This window comes from Arabidopsis lyrata (genome assembly GCF_000004255.2).
Source record: "Arabidopsis lyrata subsp. lyrata unplaced genomic scaffold ARALYscaffold_1, whole genome shotgun sequence".
Lineage (NCBI taxonomy): Eukaryota > Viridiplantae > Streptophyta > Magnoliopsida > Brassicales > Brassicaceae > Arabidopsis > Arabidopsis lyrata.
The window spans coordinates 503693-521422 of record NW_003302555.1 but is presented as its reverse complement, the minus strand read 5'-3'; the positions used below and the strand labels follow the sequence as shown (position 1 = coordinate 521422).

The window sequence follows — 17730 nt, the reverse complement described above, 5'->3', positions numbered from 1 at the left end:
GCTTTGCTTATGATATTAATGGGCCGTACCCCATTTTTGCTTCATGAGATATGTGCGTCGAGAATAAAATCAACAAGAGTCATAAAAAACAGGAAACAATGAATTGGTCCCTCAATTATGGACGAAAAAGGTTGAATAATTTCTTCCAAAATGCACCTTTGAGAATCTTAAGATTCAATCATACTGCATTAGGTCCATGTCCCCAATAAGAAATCAAATACCATAAACGTGAATTGTAAGCTAGTCAGTGTATGAAGATGCATTTGTCTTAAAGTTACGAATATGATTAATAAATATTATTCGATCGACTTTAGATCGCTTTCCGTGCATATTTTTGCAATCATCTGGAAGAAGAACAAAATAATATCTTAGATTCTTCATTTTTCGGCCCCGCTATTTGATTTTTATATATTTTCGCATCTGCTCAATGCTTCGCGTTTTTTATTTGAATTATTTGGTTTTTGGTTAGTTTACTAAAACGAGAAACAGAACCAAGATCGAATTGCGTTCGAATTCAATTATTGTAGACAAATTCGACATTTCAGACTTTAGTTACGTTCTTTCTAGTAGTAATATTGGTGATTCCATCGGCTCAACTAACTTATTATGTAGTGGAAAAAGATGAAAGTATATGTAAAACATAAGTAATCTCATACTGATTTAAAACCTTTTTGTTGATTTTCAAAAATATAAAATAACCTATGCGTGTTGGATGCTTACAAAGAAGAATCTATTTTTTTCGGCGTTAGCCAAAAGTCGATGGCATTTGCTAAAGGTGTTATTTGAGTGGAAATGATGTAGAACAAAAACGTATTGATTTACCACCATAAGGATTTGGAGACGTATCTAGTTCTCATCAACTTTTCAATGGTGGACGCATTACCAATGTAAATGAAGAGTTTTACTTTATCATATAGTGTACCGTTCACATATAAATAGATTGATGGACGTTGGTGACTTTGGTATTTGACTTTAACGCCAAATGGACATCAATTCTGCAGCTTTTAAACTTTTAAGCAATGCTAGTTTCAAAGTAGCGTTACTATAACATTTTTAAAAGAAGGTTCTGCAAAGTGCAAACCGGTTGATACTTATTTACCGCTTAAAAAGCCATTATTCCGACGAAAAATTCAAATCATAAAATTACTAATATACTACATAATACCCTTGTTCTAAAAATCCCCGCCTAGACCCGATTACTCCCCGCTTAATCGCTAGGCCCACCCTATCCGTCTCGATTAATGACTAATCCCTTAAAGAAATCAGTCACCCGATTACTCTCCGCCTAATCCGATTATTCCCCGCCTAATCCGATTATTCCCCGCCTAATCTTACATACCCCGATTATTTTTAGATTGTTAGTATAAAAAAACTTTTTATTTTTGTTATTCAATCATTTGAATTGGGAGTTTGTAATGTTTTACAATAATTTATGTTCATATTTTAATAAAAATCATAAATATTTGTCTCAAAAATACATTTTTATGTGTTTACTGCAATTTTAAAAATAATATTGGATTAATATGTGTTAAAAATATTAAAATAACCCTAAAACTAATCCCCGATTAATCCCCAATTTTAATCCGATTTTCCGATTAATCGCTAGGCCCATGCCGAGCGCCCGACTAGCGCCTGGCGATTTTTCAAACAAGGCATAATACAGTAGTTTTTAGAAGAAGTTAGAATAATTTTTTTGTTTAATGATGGGAAAGACGTTGTCCACACTCCACAGTCCACAGAATGACAGAACAAAAGCATTAGAGGAGACTAATCACAAACACTTTTCCACTTGTCCGTATCTCATTGGTAAGTCGAATATTGACTTTACTGGAAACAGTAAAAAGCGTGGAATAATCTTGACCGTCCCGTTCGAATCAATCTTAACTACGGTCGGAGAAACCGCTAGTATAAATAAATAAACACATTTATTAACTAGCTTTAAATTTATTTATTTGACAACACTCAACAGTTACAAAATCAATCCGTTTGAATAATTAAATAGTTAAATGTTCTAAAGTGATCTCAAAATATATTTAGGGCTGATCTTTTTATTTTTATTTTTATTTTTATTTTTCATTTTTCATTTTTACTTATAACCTAATGTAATAGTATTGCAAAAAAAAAAAAAAAAGAGAAAGAATATTACAAAAGAGAAGCGAGCAAGTGGAAAACAGACCAGAAGAGAGAGAGAGAGAGGAAGAGGAAGAGAGAAAACAGAACAGAGTAGGGATCGATAGACCTTGGAATCACACACACTTTGCAAAAGCTTCAAAAGGGTTTTCAATTCTTATTTATTTACGAAAGAAGTCAATCTTTGGTGGTAGTCTCTAGGGTTTTGCTTGCTCTTCTTCGTGTCCCCTTTTACCTGCAACTGCAAACAATAACTTAAAATTGGCGTGTTTCGTACGGTCTATCTAACCCTAATCTGTCACAAAACACTCCTCTTCTCTCACCCCTTTTTCTGGGTTTCTTCAGTTCTCGTGTTTTGGTTCTGTTTCTTCTCTGGAGATTTGGTTTTCTTGAGTGAGCTTTTCTTTTTAAATGGTCTTGATTTGATTATTATAGAATTATTATGGTAATGGAGCCTAGGGAAGACATAATAAAGCCTTCTTATTGGCTAGATGCTTGCGAGGACATCTCTTGTGATCTTATTGATGATCTCGTGTCTGAATTTGATCCTTCCTCTGTTGCTGTCAATGAATCCACTGATGATAACGGCGTCATCAATGATTTTTTCGGTGGGATTGATCACATTTTAGATAGTATTAAGAACGGTGGAGGTTTACCAAACAATGGCGTTTCTGATACCAACGAGGTTAGTGTAACTCCTCAGGTTATTGCTAAGGAGGTTACAGTCTCGGTGAAGGAGAATGGGTTGCAAAAGAATGGCGGTACGAGAGACGAATTGTCGAAAGAGGAAGGAGGGAAGGATAGGAAGAGAGCTAGGGTTTGTAGTTATCAGAGTGAAAGGAGTAACCTTTCAGGTAGAGGACAGGTTAATTCTAGGGAGAGAGATAGGTTTATGAATAGGAAACGTACTCGTAATTGGGACGAGGCGGGTAACAATAAGAAAAGGGAATGTTACAATTACAGAAGAGATGGTAGAGATAGAGAAGGTAGGGGTTATTGGGAGAGGGATAAAGTTGGTTCCAATGAGTTGGTTTTTCGGTCAGGGACTTGGGAAGCTGATCACGAAAGAGGTGTTAAGAAAGAGAGTGGTCGAAACCGTGAATGTGATGTGAAGGTTGAGGAGAATAAGAGTAAGCCTGAAGAACGTAAAGAGAAGGTTGTGGAAGAGCAAGCTAGGAGATACCAATTGGATGTGCTTGAACAAGCTAAAGCGAAAAACACGATTGCTTTTCTTGAGACCGGTGCTGGAAAGACACTTATCGCGATTCTTCTTATTAAAAGTGTTCATAAGGATTTGATGAGCAAGAACAGAAAACTGCTCTCGGTGTTCTTGGTTCCTAAAGTGCCTTTGGTTTATCAGGTACCTCCTAATAAAATACATGTTTGTATACTTTTTCTTTAAATTGGTTCACGTTTGGGTTTGGTTTGTTGATTAATCTAATGTTATCAGCAAGCAGAAGTGATCCGTAATCAAACTTGTTTTCAAGTTGGGCATTACTGTGGTGAGATGGGACAGGACTTTTGGGATGCTCGAAGGTGGCAACGAGAGTTTGAGTCTAAGCAGGTTGCTTTTTGATGCTTCTTTTTTAGACCAGCTTTGATCTTTTATATGAATCAGTTCTTCAAGTTTACGTTTTTTTTTTCCTATCTTCTTCTATGCAGGTTCTAGTAATGACAGCACAAATTCTGTTGAATATACTGAGACACAGTATCATTAGAATGGAAACAATTGATCTTCTTATTCTCGATGAATGTCACCACGCTGTCAAGAAACATCCATACTCTTTAGTGATGTCAGAGTTTTACCATACAACTCCTAAAGATAAAAGACCTGCCATCTTTGGAATGACTGCTTCGCCCGTTAATCTAAAGGGTACTGATTGTTTCTTGTACAGATTTTCTAAACGGATCTTGCTTGCCAATTTTCTTGAAAGTGACATTTTGTGTGTGTTTACATAGGTGTTTCAAGCCAAGTAGATTGTGCGATAAAAATACGCAACCTTGAGACCAAGTTGGATTCTACGGTTTGTACAATAAAAGATCGAAAAGAATTAGAGAAACATGTGCCTATGCCTTCAGAGATAGTCGTCGAGTATGACAAAGCTGCTACTATGTGGTCTCTTCATGAGACAATAAAGCAAATGATTGTAGCTGTTGAAGAAGCGGCACAAGCAAGTTCAAGGAAAAGCAAGTGGCAATTTATGGGGGCTAGGGATGCTGGAGCAAAGGATGAACTGAGACAGGTTTATGGCGTCTCTGAAAGAACGGAGAGCGATGGAGCCGCCAATTTGATTCATAAACTTAGAGCTATTAATTATACTCTTGCTGAATTGGGTCAATGGTGTGCTTACAAGGTAAAAAAAAACCGGAAAAAATTGTTTTTGATGATTTGAAATGGATATGATATTTTCATATGATATGATTTTTGTGTTTTCTTTCAAGGTGGGGCAATCGTTTTTGACTGCTTTGCAAAGTGATGAGAGGGTGAATTTCCAAGTCGACGTGAAGTTTCAAGAATCATACCTCAGTGAGGTGGTGTCACTATTGCAATGTGAGCTTCTGGAAGGCGCTGCTGCTGAAAAGGTCGCAGCGGAAGTTAGCAAAACAGAAAATGGTAATGCAAATGACGAGATGGAGGAGGGAGAGCTCCCTGATGATCATGGTAAGTATTACCACCACATTCTTTGTGTCTGTCTATTTGCTGTTTACCGGTATGAGAAACCCGATATTAACAATGCTTTATGGTTTTAGTGGTCTCGGGAGGGGAACACGTTGATGAAGTAATAGGTGCCGCAGTGGCTGATGGGAAAGTTACTCCAAAAGTTCAATCATTGATCAAACTACTCCTCAAGTATCAGCACACATCTGATTTTCGAGCTATTGTTTTTGTTGAGAGGGTGGTTGCTGCTTTGGTTCTTCCTAAGGTTAGGATTAAAGTGGAAGAAAGAAACAATTTATTTTGTCCTAAGTATATTTTTCCTGTCTATATCTCTGAGCTTGGAAATTTTCAGGTTTTTGCCGAGCTGCCTTCGCTTGGTTTTATACGGTGTGCCAGCATGATTGGACACAATAACAGCCAGGAAATGAAATCTTCTCAAATGCAAGATACAATTTCCAAATTCCGAGATGGGCATGTATGAATATTTTGCCTTTTGACATATTTTTTTAATCGTATATTGACATATGTCTCACTCTCTCCTCTTTCTACTGTGATAGGTGACACTGCTTGTTGCCACAAGCGTTGCTGAGGAAGGACTTGATATTAGGCAATGTAACGTTGTTATGCGCTTCGACCTTGCAAAGACGGTGCTGGCATATATTCAGTCTCGTGGTCGGGCAAGAAAGCCTGGATCAGACTACATACTCATGGTTGAGAGGTTCATAAAAATCTTTAAGAACTACATTTGATTTTTGTAACTACTGTTCACCAAATCAGTGTTGTTACATGTCACCTTGTGTTGCTTGCAGGGGAAATGTATCTCACGCAGCGTTCCTTAGGAATGCTCGGAACAGTGAGGAGACGCTTCGAAAAGAAGCAATTGAAAGGACTGATCTTAGTCATCTCAAAGATACATCGAGATTAATCTCCATTGATACTGTGCCAGGTACAATTTATAAGGTGGAGGCAACTGGTGCCATGGTTAGCTTGAATTCCGCGGTTGGTCTTGTACATTTCTACTGCTCTCAGCTTCCTGGTGACAGGTAACTTTGCCGATAACTTTTATTTTCCTAATGACCGTTCTTCTTCCTATATGAGATAATGGATTGCTTCTCTCTTGTGTCTCAGGTATGCAATCCTTCGTCCTGAGTTTAGCATGGAGAAGCATGAAAAGCCTGGGGGCCACACAGAGTATTCATGTAGGCTTCAGCTTCCTTGCAATGCACCATTTGAAATACTCGAGGGTCCTGTTTGCAGTTCAATGCGTCTTGCACAACAGGTGGACATAATAGTTTACGTTCGTTTATCTTATTCATTATTATCTTTCGGTGTTCCATGTCTTGAATTATTGTGTGTTTGATATGTAGGCTGTATGTCTAGCTGCTTGCAAGAAACTGCATGAGATGGGTGCATTTACCGATATGCTATTACCGGACAAGGGAAGTGGTCAAGACGCTGAGAAGGTTGACCAAGATGATGAAGGTGAGCCTGTTCCTGGAACTGCTAGACATAGAGAGTTCTATCCTGAAGGTGTGGCGGATGTACTGAAGGTAAAATTTACCTAAGAAAATTTTACTAAATGTTTTTTTAGGGGAATGTGGTTTTAAAACTTGACTATTTTTCTACTAATGCACAGGGAGAATGGATTCTATCTGGAAAGGAAATATGTGAGAGCTCAAAGCTATTCCATTTATACATGTATAGTGTCAGATGTGTAGATTTAGGCTCTTCAAAAGATCCATTCCTAACCGAAGTTTCAGAGTTCGCGATTCTTTTTGGCAATGAGCTGGATGCAGAGGTAGTTTGATTCTCTCTCCATGGATTTGAGTATTAGAATTTGAAGATGTAACAATGGTTATCTAAAGATTTGTTTACTATATCAGGTATTATCGATGTCTATGGATCTTTATGTTGCTCGGGCCATGATCACTAAAGCATCTCTTGCTTTCAAGGGATCACTTGATATTACAGAAAACCAGGTTAGACTGAACAACAACCTCTATTTTCCCTCACATTTTTGTTTGCTTGAGAAACTTTTTTTTATCTTTATATTGGTGGCATTTCTTGTGCAGCTATCATCTCTAAAAAAGTTTCATGTGAGATTAATGAGTATCGTGTTGGATGTTGATGTTGAACCCTCTACGACACCATGGGATCCTGCAAAGGCCTACTTGTTTGTCCCTGTTTCTGACAATACGTCAATTGAACCCATAAAAGGGATCAACTGGGAATTGGTTGAAAAGATTACGAAAACCACTGCGTGGGACAACCCTCTTCAGAGAGCTCGTCCCGATGTATATCTCGGGACTAATGAGAGAACTCTTGGTGGGGACAGAAGGGAATATGGGTTTGGTAAACTTCGTCACAACATTGTCTTTGGGCAGAAATCTCACCCAACTTATGGTATTAGAGGAGCTGTTGCATCTTTCGATGTTGTGAGAGCTTCTGGATTGTTACCCGTAAGAGATGCGTTTGAGAAGGAAGTAGAAGAGGATCTATCAAAAGGAAAATTGATGATGGCTGATGGGTGCATGGTTGCAGAAGATCTTGTTGGGAAAATAGTGACAGCCGCACATTCCGGGAAGCGGTTTTACGTAGATTCAATTTGTTATGATATGAGTGCAGAAACATCATTCCCAAGGAAAGAGGGATATCTTGGTCCCCTAGAGTACAACACGTATGCTGACTATTACAAGCAAAAGTAAGAAAAATATTTCAAGTAATTTTTAACTTCAAATCTTTTCATTAGAGAAGCAAGCACTCTACTAATACTTTATTGCTACCACGAGGACTTCCATGGCCTCAATCCACCTCCGGTGTTGTGCAAGAATGAGAAGCAAAGCCTGTCTATGTATTGTGAGATATCTACTTCTATGACTAGGATATATGTACAAGACCGGCTTTTCTTCTTCTTCTTGCACAACCTGAGGTAATTGGGGCTATACAAGTCTTCATCTATAATGTTATTTATTAGGTATGGAGTTGATTTGAACTGTAAGCAACAACCTTTGATCAAAGGACGGGGTGTTTCGTATTGCAAGAACCTTCTTTCTCCTAGGTTTGAACAGTCAGGTAATAACAAACTCTTTTGCCTTCAACAATTTAATGATTAACCAATAAACTTACACTTGTTTGTTTTTTACTGCAATTTAAGGTGAATCTGAGACAATCCTTGATAAAACATATTACGTGTTTCTTCCACCTGAACTATGCGTTGTCCATCCACTTTCGGGTTCACTTGTCCGAGGTGCTCAGAGGTTACCCTCTATAATGAGAAGAGTTGAGAGCATGTTGCTCGCTGTTCAACTCAAAAATTTGATTAGTTATCCTATTCCTACATCTAAGGTATATATTATGCTTAGTTAGTGTCTTTTTTTTTTGTTCTGTTTTGTTGAAACTAATCTAATCTTATTTGGTATATATTTGTAGATTCTTGAAGCCTTGACTGCCGCCTCGTGCCAGGAAACGTTCTGCTACGAGAGAGCTGAGCTTTTAGGAGATGCTTATCTAAAATGGGTCGTTAGTCGTTATCTGTTTCTGAAGTATCCGCAAAAGCACGAGGGTCAGCTTACAAGGATGAGGCAACAAATGGTTAGTAACATGGTTCTTTATCAGTTTGCTCTGGTTAAAGGGCTTCAGTCATATATCCAGGCGGATCGTTTCGCCCCGTCTAGGTGGTCTGCTCCTGGTGTGCCTCCGGTTTTCGACGAGGACACAAAAGATGGAGGATCTTCGTTTTTCGATGAAGAGCAAAAACCTGTTTCCGAGGAAAACAGCGATGTGTTTGAAGATGGGGAGATGGAAGATGGTGAACTAGAGGGCGATTTGAGTTCTTACCGAGTTTTATCTAGCAAAACGTTAGCTGATGTTGTTGAAGCTTTGATTGGTGTTTATTACGTCGAAGGGGGTAAGGTTGCAGCAAATCATTTGATGAAATGGATTGGGATTCATGTGGAAGATGATCCTGATGAAGTCGAAGGAACGGTGAAAAATGTAAATGTTCCAGAGAGTGTGCTAAAGAGTATTGACTTTGTTGGTCTTGAGAGAGCTCTTAAATTTGAGTTTAAAGAGAAAGGTCTTCTTGTTGAAGCTATAACACATGCTTCAAGACCATCTTCAGGTGTTTCGTGTTACCAAAGATTGGAATTTGTTGGTGATGCGGTCTTGGATCATCTTATCACAAGACACCTGTTTTTCACATACACAAGCCTTCCTCCTGGTCGGTTAACTGATCTTCGAGCTGCAGCGGTTAACAACGAGAATTTTGCTCGCGTTGCAGTTAAACATAAACTCCACTTATACCTTCGTCACGGTTCTAGTGCCCTCGAGAAACAGGTAAACAAGATTAAGAAACAAACTATTTTGTTCACAAAGAGTTGCAAATGTTTGATTGTTTGGTTATTTTTTGTTTTTCAGATTCGGGAATTTGTGAAGGAAGTTCAAACCGAGTCATCGAAACCGGGGTTCAACTCTTTTGGTTTGGGAGACTGTAAAGCACCAAAAGTTCTTGGAGATATTGTTGAATCTATTGCAGGTGCTATTTTTCTTGATAGTGGAAAAGATACAACTGCTGCTTGGAAGGTTAGTTATTTCGGTTAAAAATCTCTACTAATTCTGTTTTTTTTTTTTTTCTGAATTGTAATTCTTCGCTTTACTCAATCATATTTTTCTTTTCCAGGTTTTTCAACCTTTGCTTCAGCCCATGGTGACACCAGAGACACTTCCAATGCATCCGGTTCGAGAGCTACAAGAGCGGTGCCAGCAACAAGCAGAAGGGTTAGAATACAAAGCGAGTAGAAGTGGTAACACAGCGACTGTGGAAGTTTTCATCGATGGTGTTCAAGTCGGAGTGGCACAAAACCCGCAGAAGAAAATGGCTCAAAAGCTAGCGGCTAGGAACGCGCTCGCAGCTTTGAAAGAGAAAGAAATAGCAGAATCAAAGGAGAAGCGCGTGAACGGGAATGCGGTAGAGAATCAAGACGATGAGAATGGGAACGCGAACAAGAAGAATGGAAATCAGACGTTCACGAGACAAACGTTGAATGATATTTGCTTGAGGAAGAATTGGCCAATGCCTTCTTACAGGTAAACAACAATTAAATAGAAAATTGGTAAACAATTTCTGTAATTGCAATAATTTTGGGTTTTATTGAGCTCTTTTCGGGTTTCTGGTGAATTTTGTAGATGTGTGAAAGAAGGAGGACCGGCTCACGCAAAGAGGTTTACGTTTGGGGTTAGAGTTAATACGAGCGATAGAGGATGGACCGATGAGTGTATTGGCGAGCCAATGCCGAGTGTTAAGAAAGCTAAGGATTCAGCTGCAGTTCTTCTACTTCAGCTTTTAAATAAAACCTATTCTTGATTTTATTTCTCTCTCAAGGAGATGGAATTATATTGTGGAATTTTGGTCATTTGTTTCTATTTTTCAACAGAGTTATTATTATGGATATAAAATAATTTAAATATTCAACTTATTTTTTTAGTAATTTGGAATTTTGCATTATAAGAATGTCGAAATATTTAAAAAATTATCTAAAAAATACAAACCTTGACTTCTACTATATAATTAGTGAGAATTTTGACTTAGTGGTCAAGGTGTTTCAATTGGGTTTTTTTTTTTTTTTGTAGTGCTTCAATTGATATATTATTCGAATTAATTGGGTATTGAAATCTTCAAACAGATTAAACCAAAACTAACCAAAAATTCAAATGCCAAGTCTTTAAAACGAAATTACGAGTTCACAAGGACAAATGATAAGAGGTCCAAGTCTAGAAGAAAAATGCAGAGATAAAAAGTATCAATTAGGATCATATGATTCTTATTATCAATGAAAAGCAACAAAAACAAAGATGTTGCAGAAATCTTCTGAGGAAAGCTTCAACGCCTCAGGGTATGAAGAATGTATTCAGCATAGAGGTCCCTGTAATTGAAAAATCAAAACCAGAGTTGCTTTAATGTTACAAAGCTGTAAGAAATTTTAGTTCTTGATGGAGAAACATAGACTTACATTGAGTACTGGATAGCTTCAACAGCAGACTCAGATGGCAGAAAATCATTCACTGCAACTTCCTTGTTCTCGTTTTTCTTGTCTGTAAGAGATTTTTAGGTTAAAGGGAAAAACTAACACTTCTAGAGAAATCGATAGAGGCGCATAAGGAGGGGCAATGAAGAAAAAGGATACAGTCTTCAAAGAAACGGCGGATTTCAGAGAGACGGTGAGGAGGAAGTTCTTTGATGTCAGTGTAATGCTTATATTCAGGATCATCAACACAGACCGCAATGATCTTGTCATCTTTTTCACCCTAAAATTAAAGAGACAAAAATACAAGAATCATTTAAACTGACTTCAAGAATTGGAGTAAGTGAAAAAAAAACAGAGCCTTTTTCATTGATCAAGCTAGTTTTTTTACCTGGTCAATCATAGGCATTAATCCAATGGCTCTGGCACGCAAAAAACAACCAGGAAGCACAGGTTCCTACACAGAGATAATAATTTTATTTATTGAAATATACAATGTTTTGTGCATAATATGAGAAAGAAAGAAAGAGTCATACCTGCATGATGACTAATACATCAATTGGGTCATTGTCTTCACACAATGTGCGAGGAACAAAACCGTAGTTGTGAGGGTACACAACTGATGAGTACAGAATACGATCAACCTGAATGAGAGAATCCAAACTTGTTGATATTGATTTTTGCTATTAAAAAAACCATTCATATAAAAAATAACCTAACCTTGATGAGTCCTGTCTTTTTGTCAAGTTCATATTTGACCTTGCTACCTTTAGTGATCTCAACAACCTAATAATCATCCAAAGATAAAAAATGATTCAAGAATCTAGTAAAATGATTCAAGACTTTAGTAAAATGATTCGTAACAACGTTCTCTGTACACGATTCACAAAGAGTAAAAGAAACTTACCACATTGAAAATTTGTGGAGCTCCGGGTCCTACAAAGACTTGTGATTTAGTTCCACAATACAAAAGATCAAATCATAATTACATGTTTTTAAGGATTATTTTACCAATCTCAAGATCATGCCAGGGATGTGCAGCAACGGATCTTCTTGACAAGGATGAGAGAATCCTCTCGTTAAGACGAGGAGCTGGTCGCTGCAGCCTCTGGTTATCTTTAGTTTCTTCACTCATCTGTCAAAATAACAGATGATGATATTGACTAAATCTAACCTCTTAACCCTAATTGGGGCAGAGAGAGAATCAATTGAATCAAGAGTGAGACCAGTGTATTAAATGGAAAAAGCGAATCAAGACCCCACAATCTTTACAGCAGATTTGAGATCGATAATTCCGAAATTATGACTCATATCTTGATTAACGTATCGATAACTAAAAAGATCTATACCAAATCTGTTCACTTTTTCCTCTATAAACTCGATGGATGATTGAGATTTTGAAGCAATACCCAGAAGATTACACATGGAAAAGCATCAAACTTTGATGATCTAAGAACGATAACAAAAGAAAAAAACGTACCTTTGGATCGAAACGAAACGAAGAAGAAACTTTGGGAGAGAAACCAGTGAAGCGCGTTGGTCTAGTGATTGTAAGCGTTTTAAGGTATATATGAGTGATGAGTCACCACCGGGAAATACGGATCATATAACTTAACACTACACTACCGCTCAATAATTTACAAAGATTTACATCTTTTAAAAATATTATATTTTCGATTAATTTCTGCGCGAAACATAGTTTTTTTTTTAAAATATCGTTAATTTAGTTAACTTCGAAAGAAAATTTCCGTTTTCGCGGTAATTCTTATAGGATACTTGCATTACATTTTTCACAAATAGTTCTGCGATTAGAAGGGAGTGGAATAATTTAGTTTCCTAGAACGAAATTGCACATTCAGTGGGAACAAAAAGTTCCATCTTTATTCATTCATTCATCAGTAAAACAAATTAAGAGATTGTACACCCTTGTGTAAGATAGATTAGCAAAGATATATGAGCCTTTAGGCCTCTATTAGTTAAGCTTGTATAATGGGGAAAATGTTGTAATGTAGGCCGAGTAGTGAATAAATCTTTAAAGCCCAGCCTAGCACCTTTAGGCCTTTGGCGTTTGGGCAATGAGCGCCTTCAAGTTTAAAAACAAACAACAGAGAGAATCATTATGGAAGGGAAACAAAAGACAAAACATTCAAAAATGAAACTTTTGTACAATTCATCTCCATCATTCAAAAGCATTTATGATCAATATCCACAATTTTTAAAAAACAGAAGAGTAGAGACACAAATCCATTGCTTAAATGGTTAATTAACAGTAGTAGCAGCAGACATATAGACCAGAAGTAGCATACACAAACAAAGACGAGAGACAAGAGACAAGACATGGGGTAATATGGTACAGAACCTGACATGACCAAAGAAATGTTCGGATGGATCTAAAAGGAAGATTAAAAGTCTCTTTCATAAAGATTGGAGAAGCAACTACTAACACTAGATTTAAAGATATTGATAAAAATGTGGATGTTTTTTTTATACCTCAAAGTCTGTCTGTCATGTAGAAGCTTCTCCTTCCAATCGAAGCCTTTTGCAGACTTTTTCATCGCTTTGATTGTTTGTGTTCCCAACTTGGCTCTCTTTCAGTTCCATTGAACATCTCTTGTATGGCTTAAACCCTGTCTGTCTCGTTTTAAGATTCTTGCCTGGTCCAACACCGATCATTACTACTCTTTCTTGGTCTGCAGCACAGGAATCTTGGCTTTTAAAATTAGGAACCAATGGCATGGCTGTGTCCCTTTGTTTTCCATTCACATTCTCTGCCACTTGAGGAAGTGAAAAGCTTTGAGGCAATTTTTCTCTTGCAAAGAGAGCCTGAAATGCTATACGACCCTGAAAAGATTTTGATCGTGTTAGTTCCCAGAAGAACTCTGCAATATCCATGAATCATTCATTGGTTTTTGTTTTACCTCTTCGGAGACTTCCTTCCATGAATCAGTAGTTGGGTTGTTGTTGTTGTTGTTGTTGTCTCTCATTTTAATCTTACGGTTATTTAACTCAATAACATCTGGCTGATTTTCATCTGTCTCCTTCACATCCTCTTTATCTTTCTCCATTTTATCTAATGCATCTGTTTCCGCGTCACTCCCTGAAGGTGTGTTTGAGCCACACGATGACCGATCCACCATATTTTTCTTCTGGGTAGTGTTTGAATCATGCACAGCAGCAGCAGCAACAACCTCTCCAACCTTATCACCTTGGGTTTTTGAGTCAACATTTAGCTTGGTTACTCCAGTCTCCTCTGAATCATCGGATGATGAAGCTAGAGATTTTGAAGCCACGTTTTGATCTTGCAGAGCTGTGTTTTGTTTCTCAAGCGGTAGTTGAGCATTTTCAACGGTACCCATCTCAGTCATTGCTGGAGTTGGTAATGGAACACATGTAATTGGAGCTGGAGCACATACAGGAAGAAGTCCATGAGAAGCCCACCAAGCAGTTGCAGCAGCTACTGTAGCAGCAGCAATGGCAGCTATACTTGGAGGGGAAGAGCTCACTGGGGTTGACGAATCTCCAGAATTTCCAACATTCGCATAAGGCCAGACCGAAGCAGCAAATGTAGCTGCAGCATGAGCAGCAGGATTCTGTAGGAGATTTGACATAATAAGATTGGAGAAAGTAGAAGACATCTGGAGAAACGAATGGTAATCATTCTGTGAATGACAAGCTGGAAACGCTTGATGAGAAGCTGTAGCAGATGCTGTTGTAGCTTGAAGATTTGCGTGCCCGTGACTTTCTTCTCTCATAGGATGAAACATGAAGTCTTGAGATACCATACCTAAGGGATGATTTTGAGGGCATTTTGCTATATTCCCGTTCACAATACCCGCGTGGGAATGCCAAAGGTAGTTTTGCACGCTGTAAACAGTACCATCGTTACCATCTTTGTGTTTGTTCTTCTTGGGAGCATCTTGAACCGCGTTGTCCACAGTTGAGGTCTTACTTGTTTCAATATCGGCAATTCCCAGCTAGAATGGAACAAATTTGTTGTCATCCACTTGAACTTCAAATACAGCATTCATTAGATTCTTTGATTCTTGTACCTTTCTTATACTTACTTTCTTTGGTAAGGGATACTTGTTCACAGTAGAAACATCCGAGCAATTATCATCTTGATTTTCTTTTCCAGTTGATGTTTTCTAACCAGAAAATAAAACATAAGAAGTCTATCACAAGAACAAAAACATGATTAAATGAAGAAGAAAAGATTAGGAATAAACCTCAGAAAACGGCATTTTTTCCAAATCCAAGAACGACTGATTAAACTGTGAAGAAGAGGCCGACGAAGCAAGTTTTGCATCTTTTGCTGATGATACTTGTGAGGAAGATGTACCGTTATTCCCATGTTTTCGAGGATAAGGGGTATTGGGTTTCCGTTTAGGACGAGGAGGTGGAATTTCTATGTCCAAAGCTTGGCAAACAGGGATGCCTTTAGCTTCAGCCTCTTTCTCCAACTGAAAGTGAACCAAAAACTGTGAGCTTTTCCAAACTGGAGATGGAAAAATGCAGCTCAGATGTGAAATCCTGAGATTCATGAAATTGACCACATCACCAAGGTTGAAAAAAGTCTTATACTGACCCGAACTTTCGGGGTAGAGATGATAGAGTTACTTCATGTCCTGTCCTATAGGGCAAGGAGGTTTGGATGGCTAAAAGAATCCATGCAATCCCATTATTTCATCGACTTTAGTGAATATGGGACAATTGTGTCATGCAAATGCAATGCTAGTTATGTTAATTTGGACCTATCTTATGGTCTCAGAGAATAAAGTTCTCTTTAGATTTTTTTTCTAACAGTAAGTTTGGACAATTCTTGATCTTGTTTAGTTGCACAGAGTAAATGAATAAGATAAAAAAAAAAAAAAAAACGATATTTCTACAAGCCTGATGCTATCCTCGGAACCAACCAACTCTACTAGGCAAGACGCCTAATTTCTAGTGAAAGCAATTAGAGAAAAAGAACCTTCTATCATCTTGTTTTTCAGACAGTGACAGGCAACTTCTAAACATAGTCAATAGCAACAAATGGTACCTTCACATAAGTTAATGAAAGTGTTTTAAGAAGATCCGAAAGGATCATCAACTTACCTTTGTGAAGAACTTTTGTGCATGACTTCTGATCTGAACAGCAGTCTTTGTCACAATATGTTCTGCACACAAAATAAAAACAAAAGAGAAAAAAGAAGAAGAAGAGAGGAATCTTCCAATCAAGAGAAGATAAAGACACTCCTAAACAAAGGAAAATAAAATGTCAAACAGTTTAAATTTAACCTTCAATTCGTTGCCAAGCTCTTCCATAAAGCCTCAAGGCTTCTAGAAACCTCTCATGCTCATCATCTGTCCATCGCTCTCGCTGCTTTGTTATTGTATACGGCTTTCTTGCCTAAACACATTTAAAAACAACCCAAAAATAAAGCAAATCTTCACACAACAACAATCTCAAGCATCATGTGTCATTAGTAGTACCTTAGCTAATAATTCTTCTCCAGATATATTAGTATCCATAACAGGACCGTTGCAGCTATTCGCTGCTTCAAATCCTCTCTAACAAGTAAAATATAATAAAGAAACCATCTTCGATCTCCCCAAACATGAAAGTTTCCAAATTGCAAAGCCGTTGTGATAACCTCTTTAGATTCTAGAGCAACTGCAAAAGAGAAGAAAGTACTTCATCAGAAATATTTATCCACACACACTTAGATAAGATAGATCAGAAAATTCAAAAGAGAAATCTTTTTCAAAGTCCACCGTGAAACAGTCGGTTTGCTTCTCCAGCAGAACTCAAAAGAATTCCCTTTATATTCTCAAAAGCCTCACCCAAACGAATCCATCGCAGCCAAAACCTTTAGACCATCACAAATCTTCATATCAGTAATCAATCATTAGATTTGTATCAATTATGCTAACTTTTAGAGCTTATAATATGTAGCAACTAAACAGAGATCTTATTATGTAAGGAAACTTCTCATATTTTAATATCTATACCCTCGAGAGTAGCCATGGAGGAACCAAATATGCAAACTAGATCATCTCACTGGGAACTAGCCGGAGAAGTCATTGTTCCCGGAAATAATCAAATCGGAAGCAAAAAAAAAAATCTCTAAAAATAAACAAAAACAGAGGAAAAAAAGGAAGAGCAGAGAAAGAAGAAGATAAACTGAAGAGGAAGAAGGAAGACTGTTTTGGGCTGAAGAAGACTGGAAGAAGAAGAAGAGAAGCCAGAAGCAATCTCAGCCACAACAATTTTTCCCCTAATTTTCCAATTTTTTGGAAATATTTTAATTGTAACTTTTATTTGAGGCTGGAACAGCACCAAGGGTATAAATGGAAAAAACAAAAGTCATCAGAGATCGACACGTGGTGATATTGTAGTGGCTGTCTACTGCACTTTTTGGTATATCTCAAGTTGCTTCTCTATGAGCCAGAAGCTTCGATGTCAAGCTCACGTAGGTAAAAGTGAGTGTGATGGTCCATATTTGCTTACGTGTAAACGGTTTTCCCGGTTATTGGTAACAACTAACAAGTGGGTACGGTGCCAGCTGTGATGGTTTTAAACTGCTACGTGTCGGTTAGCTGGATCTGGGCTTTTTTTTTTTTTTTTTTTTGACAGCAGCTGGATCTGGGCTTGTAATAAGACATTGTATGGGCCTCAATGTTAGTTTTTTTGCTTTCCAATTTATATTTTGGATTTACTTTTACAGGAGCCCATTAAGTAAATGGAACATCACAACATCCAAAAAGAGTTTCAAAAATGAGAAAAAAAAAACAAATTGCCATCTCTAACTCCAAAATAAATTTGCCAACTACTAAACCACCAAAAATTAGTTTTAATCTTATTTCATAGTTTTTTTTTTTCTCCATCAAATGATCAATCATCATCAGGTAAAGAGAGATTTTTTTTTTTTTTTAATTACT

At 37.5% G+C, this 17730-nt stretch overlaps 3 protein-coding genes across 6 annotated transcripts; 1 reads left to right on the top strand and 2 right to left on the bottom strand.

The window, feature by feature from the left end:
* The first annotated feature begins 2168 nt into the window (after positions 1-2168).
* Positions 2169-10271, top strand: LOC9325454 (endoribonuclease Dicer homolog 1). Its single transcript, XM_021010996.1, has 20 exons — positions 2169-3490; positions 3581-3694; positions 3793-4003; positions 4090-4484; positions 4573-4792; positions 4882-5054; positions 5142-5264; positions 5347-5507; positions 5599-5832; positions 5918-6068; positions 6157-6339; positions 6426-6587; positions 6673-6768; positions 6862-7490; positions 7764-7861; positions 7944-8134; positions 8219-9124; positions 9206-9370; positions 9468-9874; positions 9974-10271. The coding sequence occupies exons 1-20, from the start codon at positions 2573-2575 to the stop codon at positions 10149-10151; spliced, it is 5715 nt and encodes a 1904-aa protein (XP_020866655.1). The 5' UTR covers positions 2169-2572; the 3' UTR covers positions 10152-10271.
* A 212-nt stretch (positions 10272-10483) lies between these two features.
* LOC9325453 (soluble inorganic pyrophosphatase 1) lies at positions 10484-12398 on the bottom strand. The gene is made up of 9 exons (XM_002889343.2): positions 12290-12398; positions 11821-11944; positions 11717-11745; positions 11530-11595; positions 11346-11453; positions 11201-11266; positions 10972-11092; positions 10798-10879; positions 10484-10710 (listed from the first exon to the last, which is right to left on the bottom strand). The coding sequence occupies exons 2-9, from the start codon at positions 11942-11944 to the stop codon at positions 10668-10670; spliced, it is 639 nt and encodes a 212-aa protein (XP_002889389.1). The 5' UTR covers positions 12290-12398; the 3' UTR covers positions 10484-10667.
* Positions 12399-12984: 586 nt separating this feature from the next.
* LOC9325452 (protein LHY) lies at positions 12985-17050 on the bottom strand. 4 transcript variants are annotated; one of them, XM_021012495.1, is made up of 9 exons: positions 16801-17050; positions 16633-16658; positions 16282-16462; positions 16087-16198; positions 15904-15965; positions 15036-15269; positions 14874-14954; positions 13728-14783; positions 12985-13650 (listed from the first exon to the last, which is right to left on the bottom strand). In XM_021012495.1, the coding sequence occupies exons 3-9, from the start codon at positions 16318-16320 to the stop codon at positions 13315-13317; spliced, it is 1920 nt and encodes a 639-aa protein (XP_020868154.1). In that variant the 5' UTR covers positions 16321-16462; positions 16633-16658; positions 16801-17050; the 3' UTR covers positions 12985-13314. The 4 variants fall into 4 exon arrangements, with proteins under 4 accessions (XP_020868154.1, XP_020868152.1, XP_020868153.1 ...); XM_021012493.1 differs by having other exon boundaries at positions 14859-14954; positions 16801-16984; XM_021012494.1 differs by having other exon boundaries at positions 13728-14780; positions 14859-14954; positions 16801-16983.
* Between the last annotated feature and the right edge of the window lie 680 nt (positions 17051-17730).

Excerpts from the sequence above, each read along its gene's own strand:
- LOC9325454 (XM_021010996.1), top strand. The coding sequence starts at position 2,573 with ATGGTAATGGAGCCTAGGGAAGACATAATAAAGCCTTCTTATTGGCTA. Across the intron at positions 7,491-7,763 it reads GCTGACTATTACAAGCAAAA|GTATGGAGTTGATTTGAACT; the intron begins GTAAGAAAAATA and ends GTTATTTATTAG. Across the intron at positions 8,135-8,218 it reads ATCCTATTCCTACATCTAAG|ATTCTTGAAGCCTTGACTGC; the intron begins GTATATATTATG and ends ATATATTTGTAG.
- LOC9325453 (XM_002889343.2), bottom strand. The coding sequence starts at position 11,944 with ATGAGTGAAGAAACTAAAGATAACCAGAGGCTGCAGCGACCAGCTCCT. Across the intron at positions 11,746-11,820 it reads CTGGCATGATCTTGAGATTG|GACCCGGAGCTCCACAAATT; the intron begins GTAAAATAATCC and ends AAGTCTTTGTAG. Across the intron at positions 10,711-10,797 it reads GAAGCTATCCAGTACTCAAT|GGACCTCTATGCTGAATACA; the intron begins GTAAGTCTATGT and ends TTTCAATTACAG.
- LOC9325452 (XM_021012493.1), bottom strand. The coding sequence starts at position 16,320 with ATGGATACTAATATATCTGGAGAAGAATTATTAGCTAAG. Across the intron at positions 14,955-15,035 it reads AAAAAATGCCGTTTTCTGAG|AAAACATCAACTGGAAAAGA; the intron begins GTTTATTCCTAA and ends TTTTCTGGTTAG. Across the intron at positions 14,784-14,858 it reads AGAAAGTAAGTATAAGAAAG|CTGGGAATTGCCGATATTGA; the intron begins GTACAAGAATCA and ends GTTCCATTCTAG.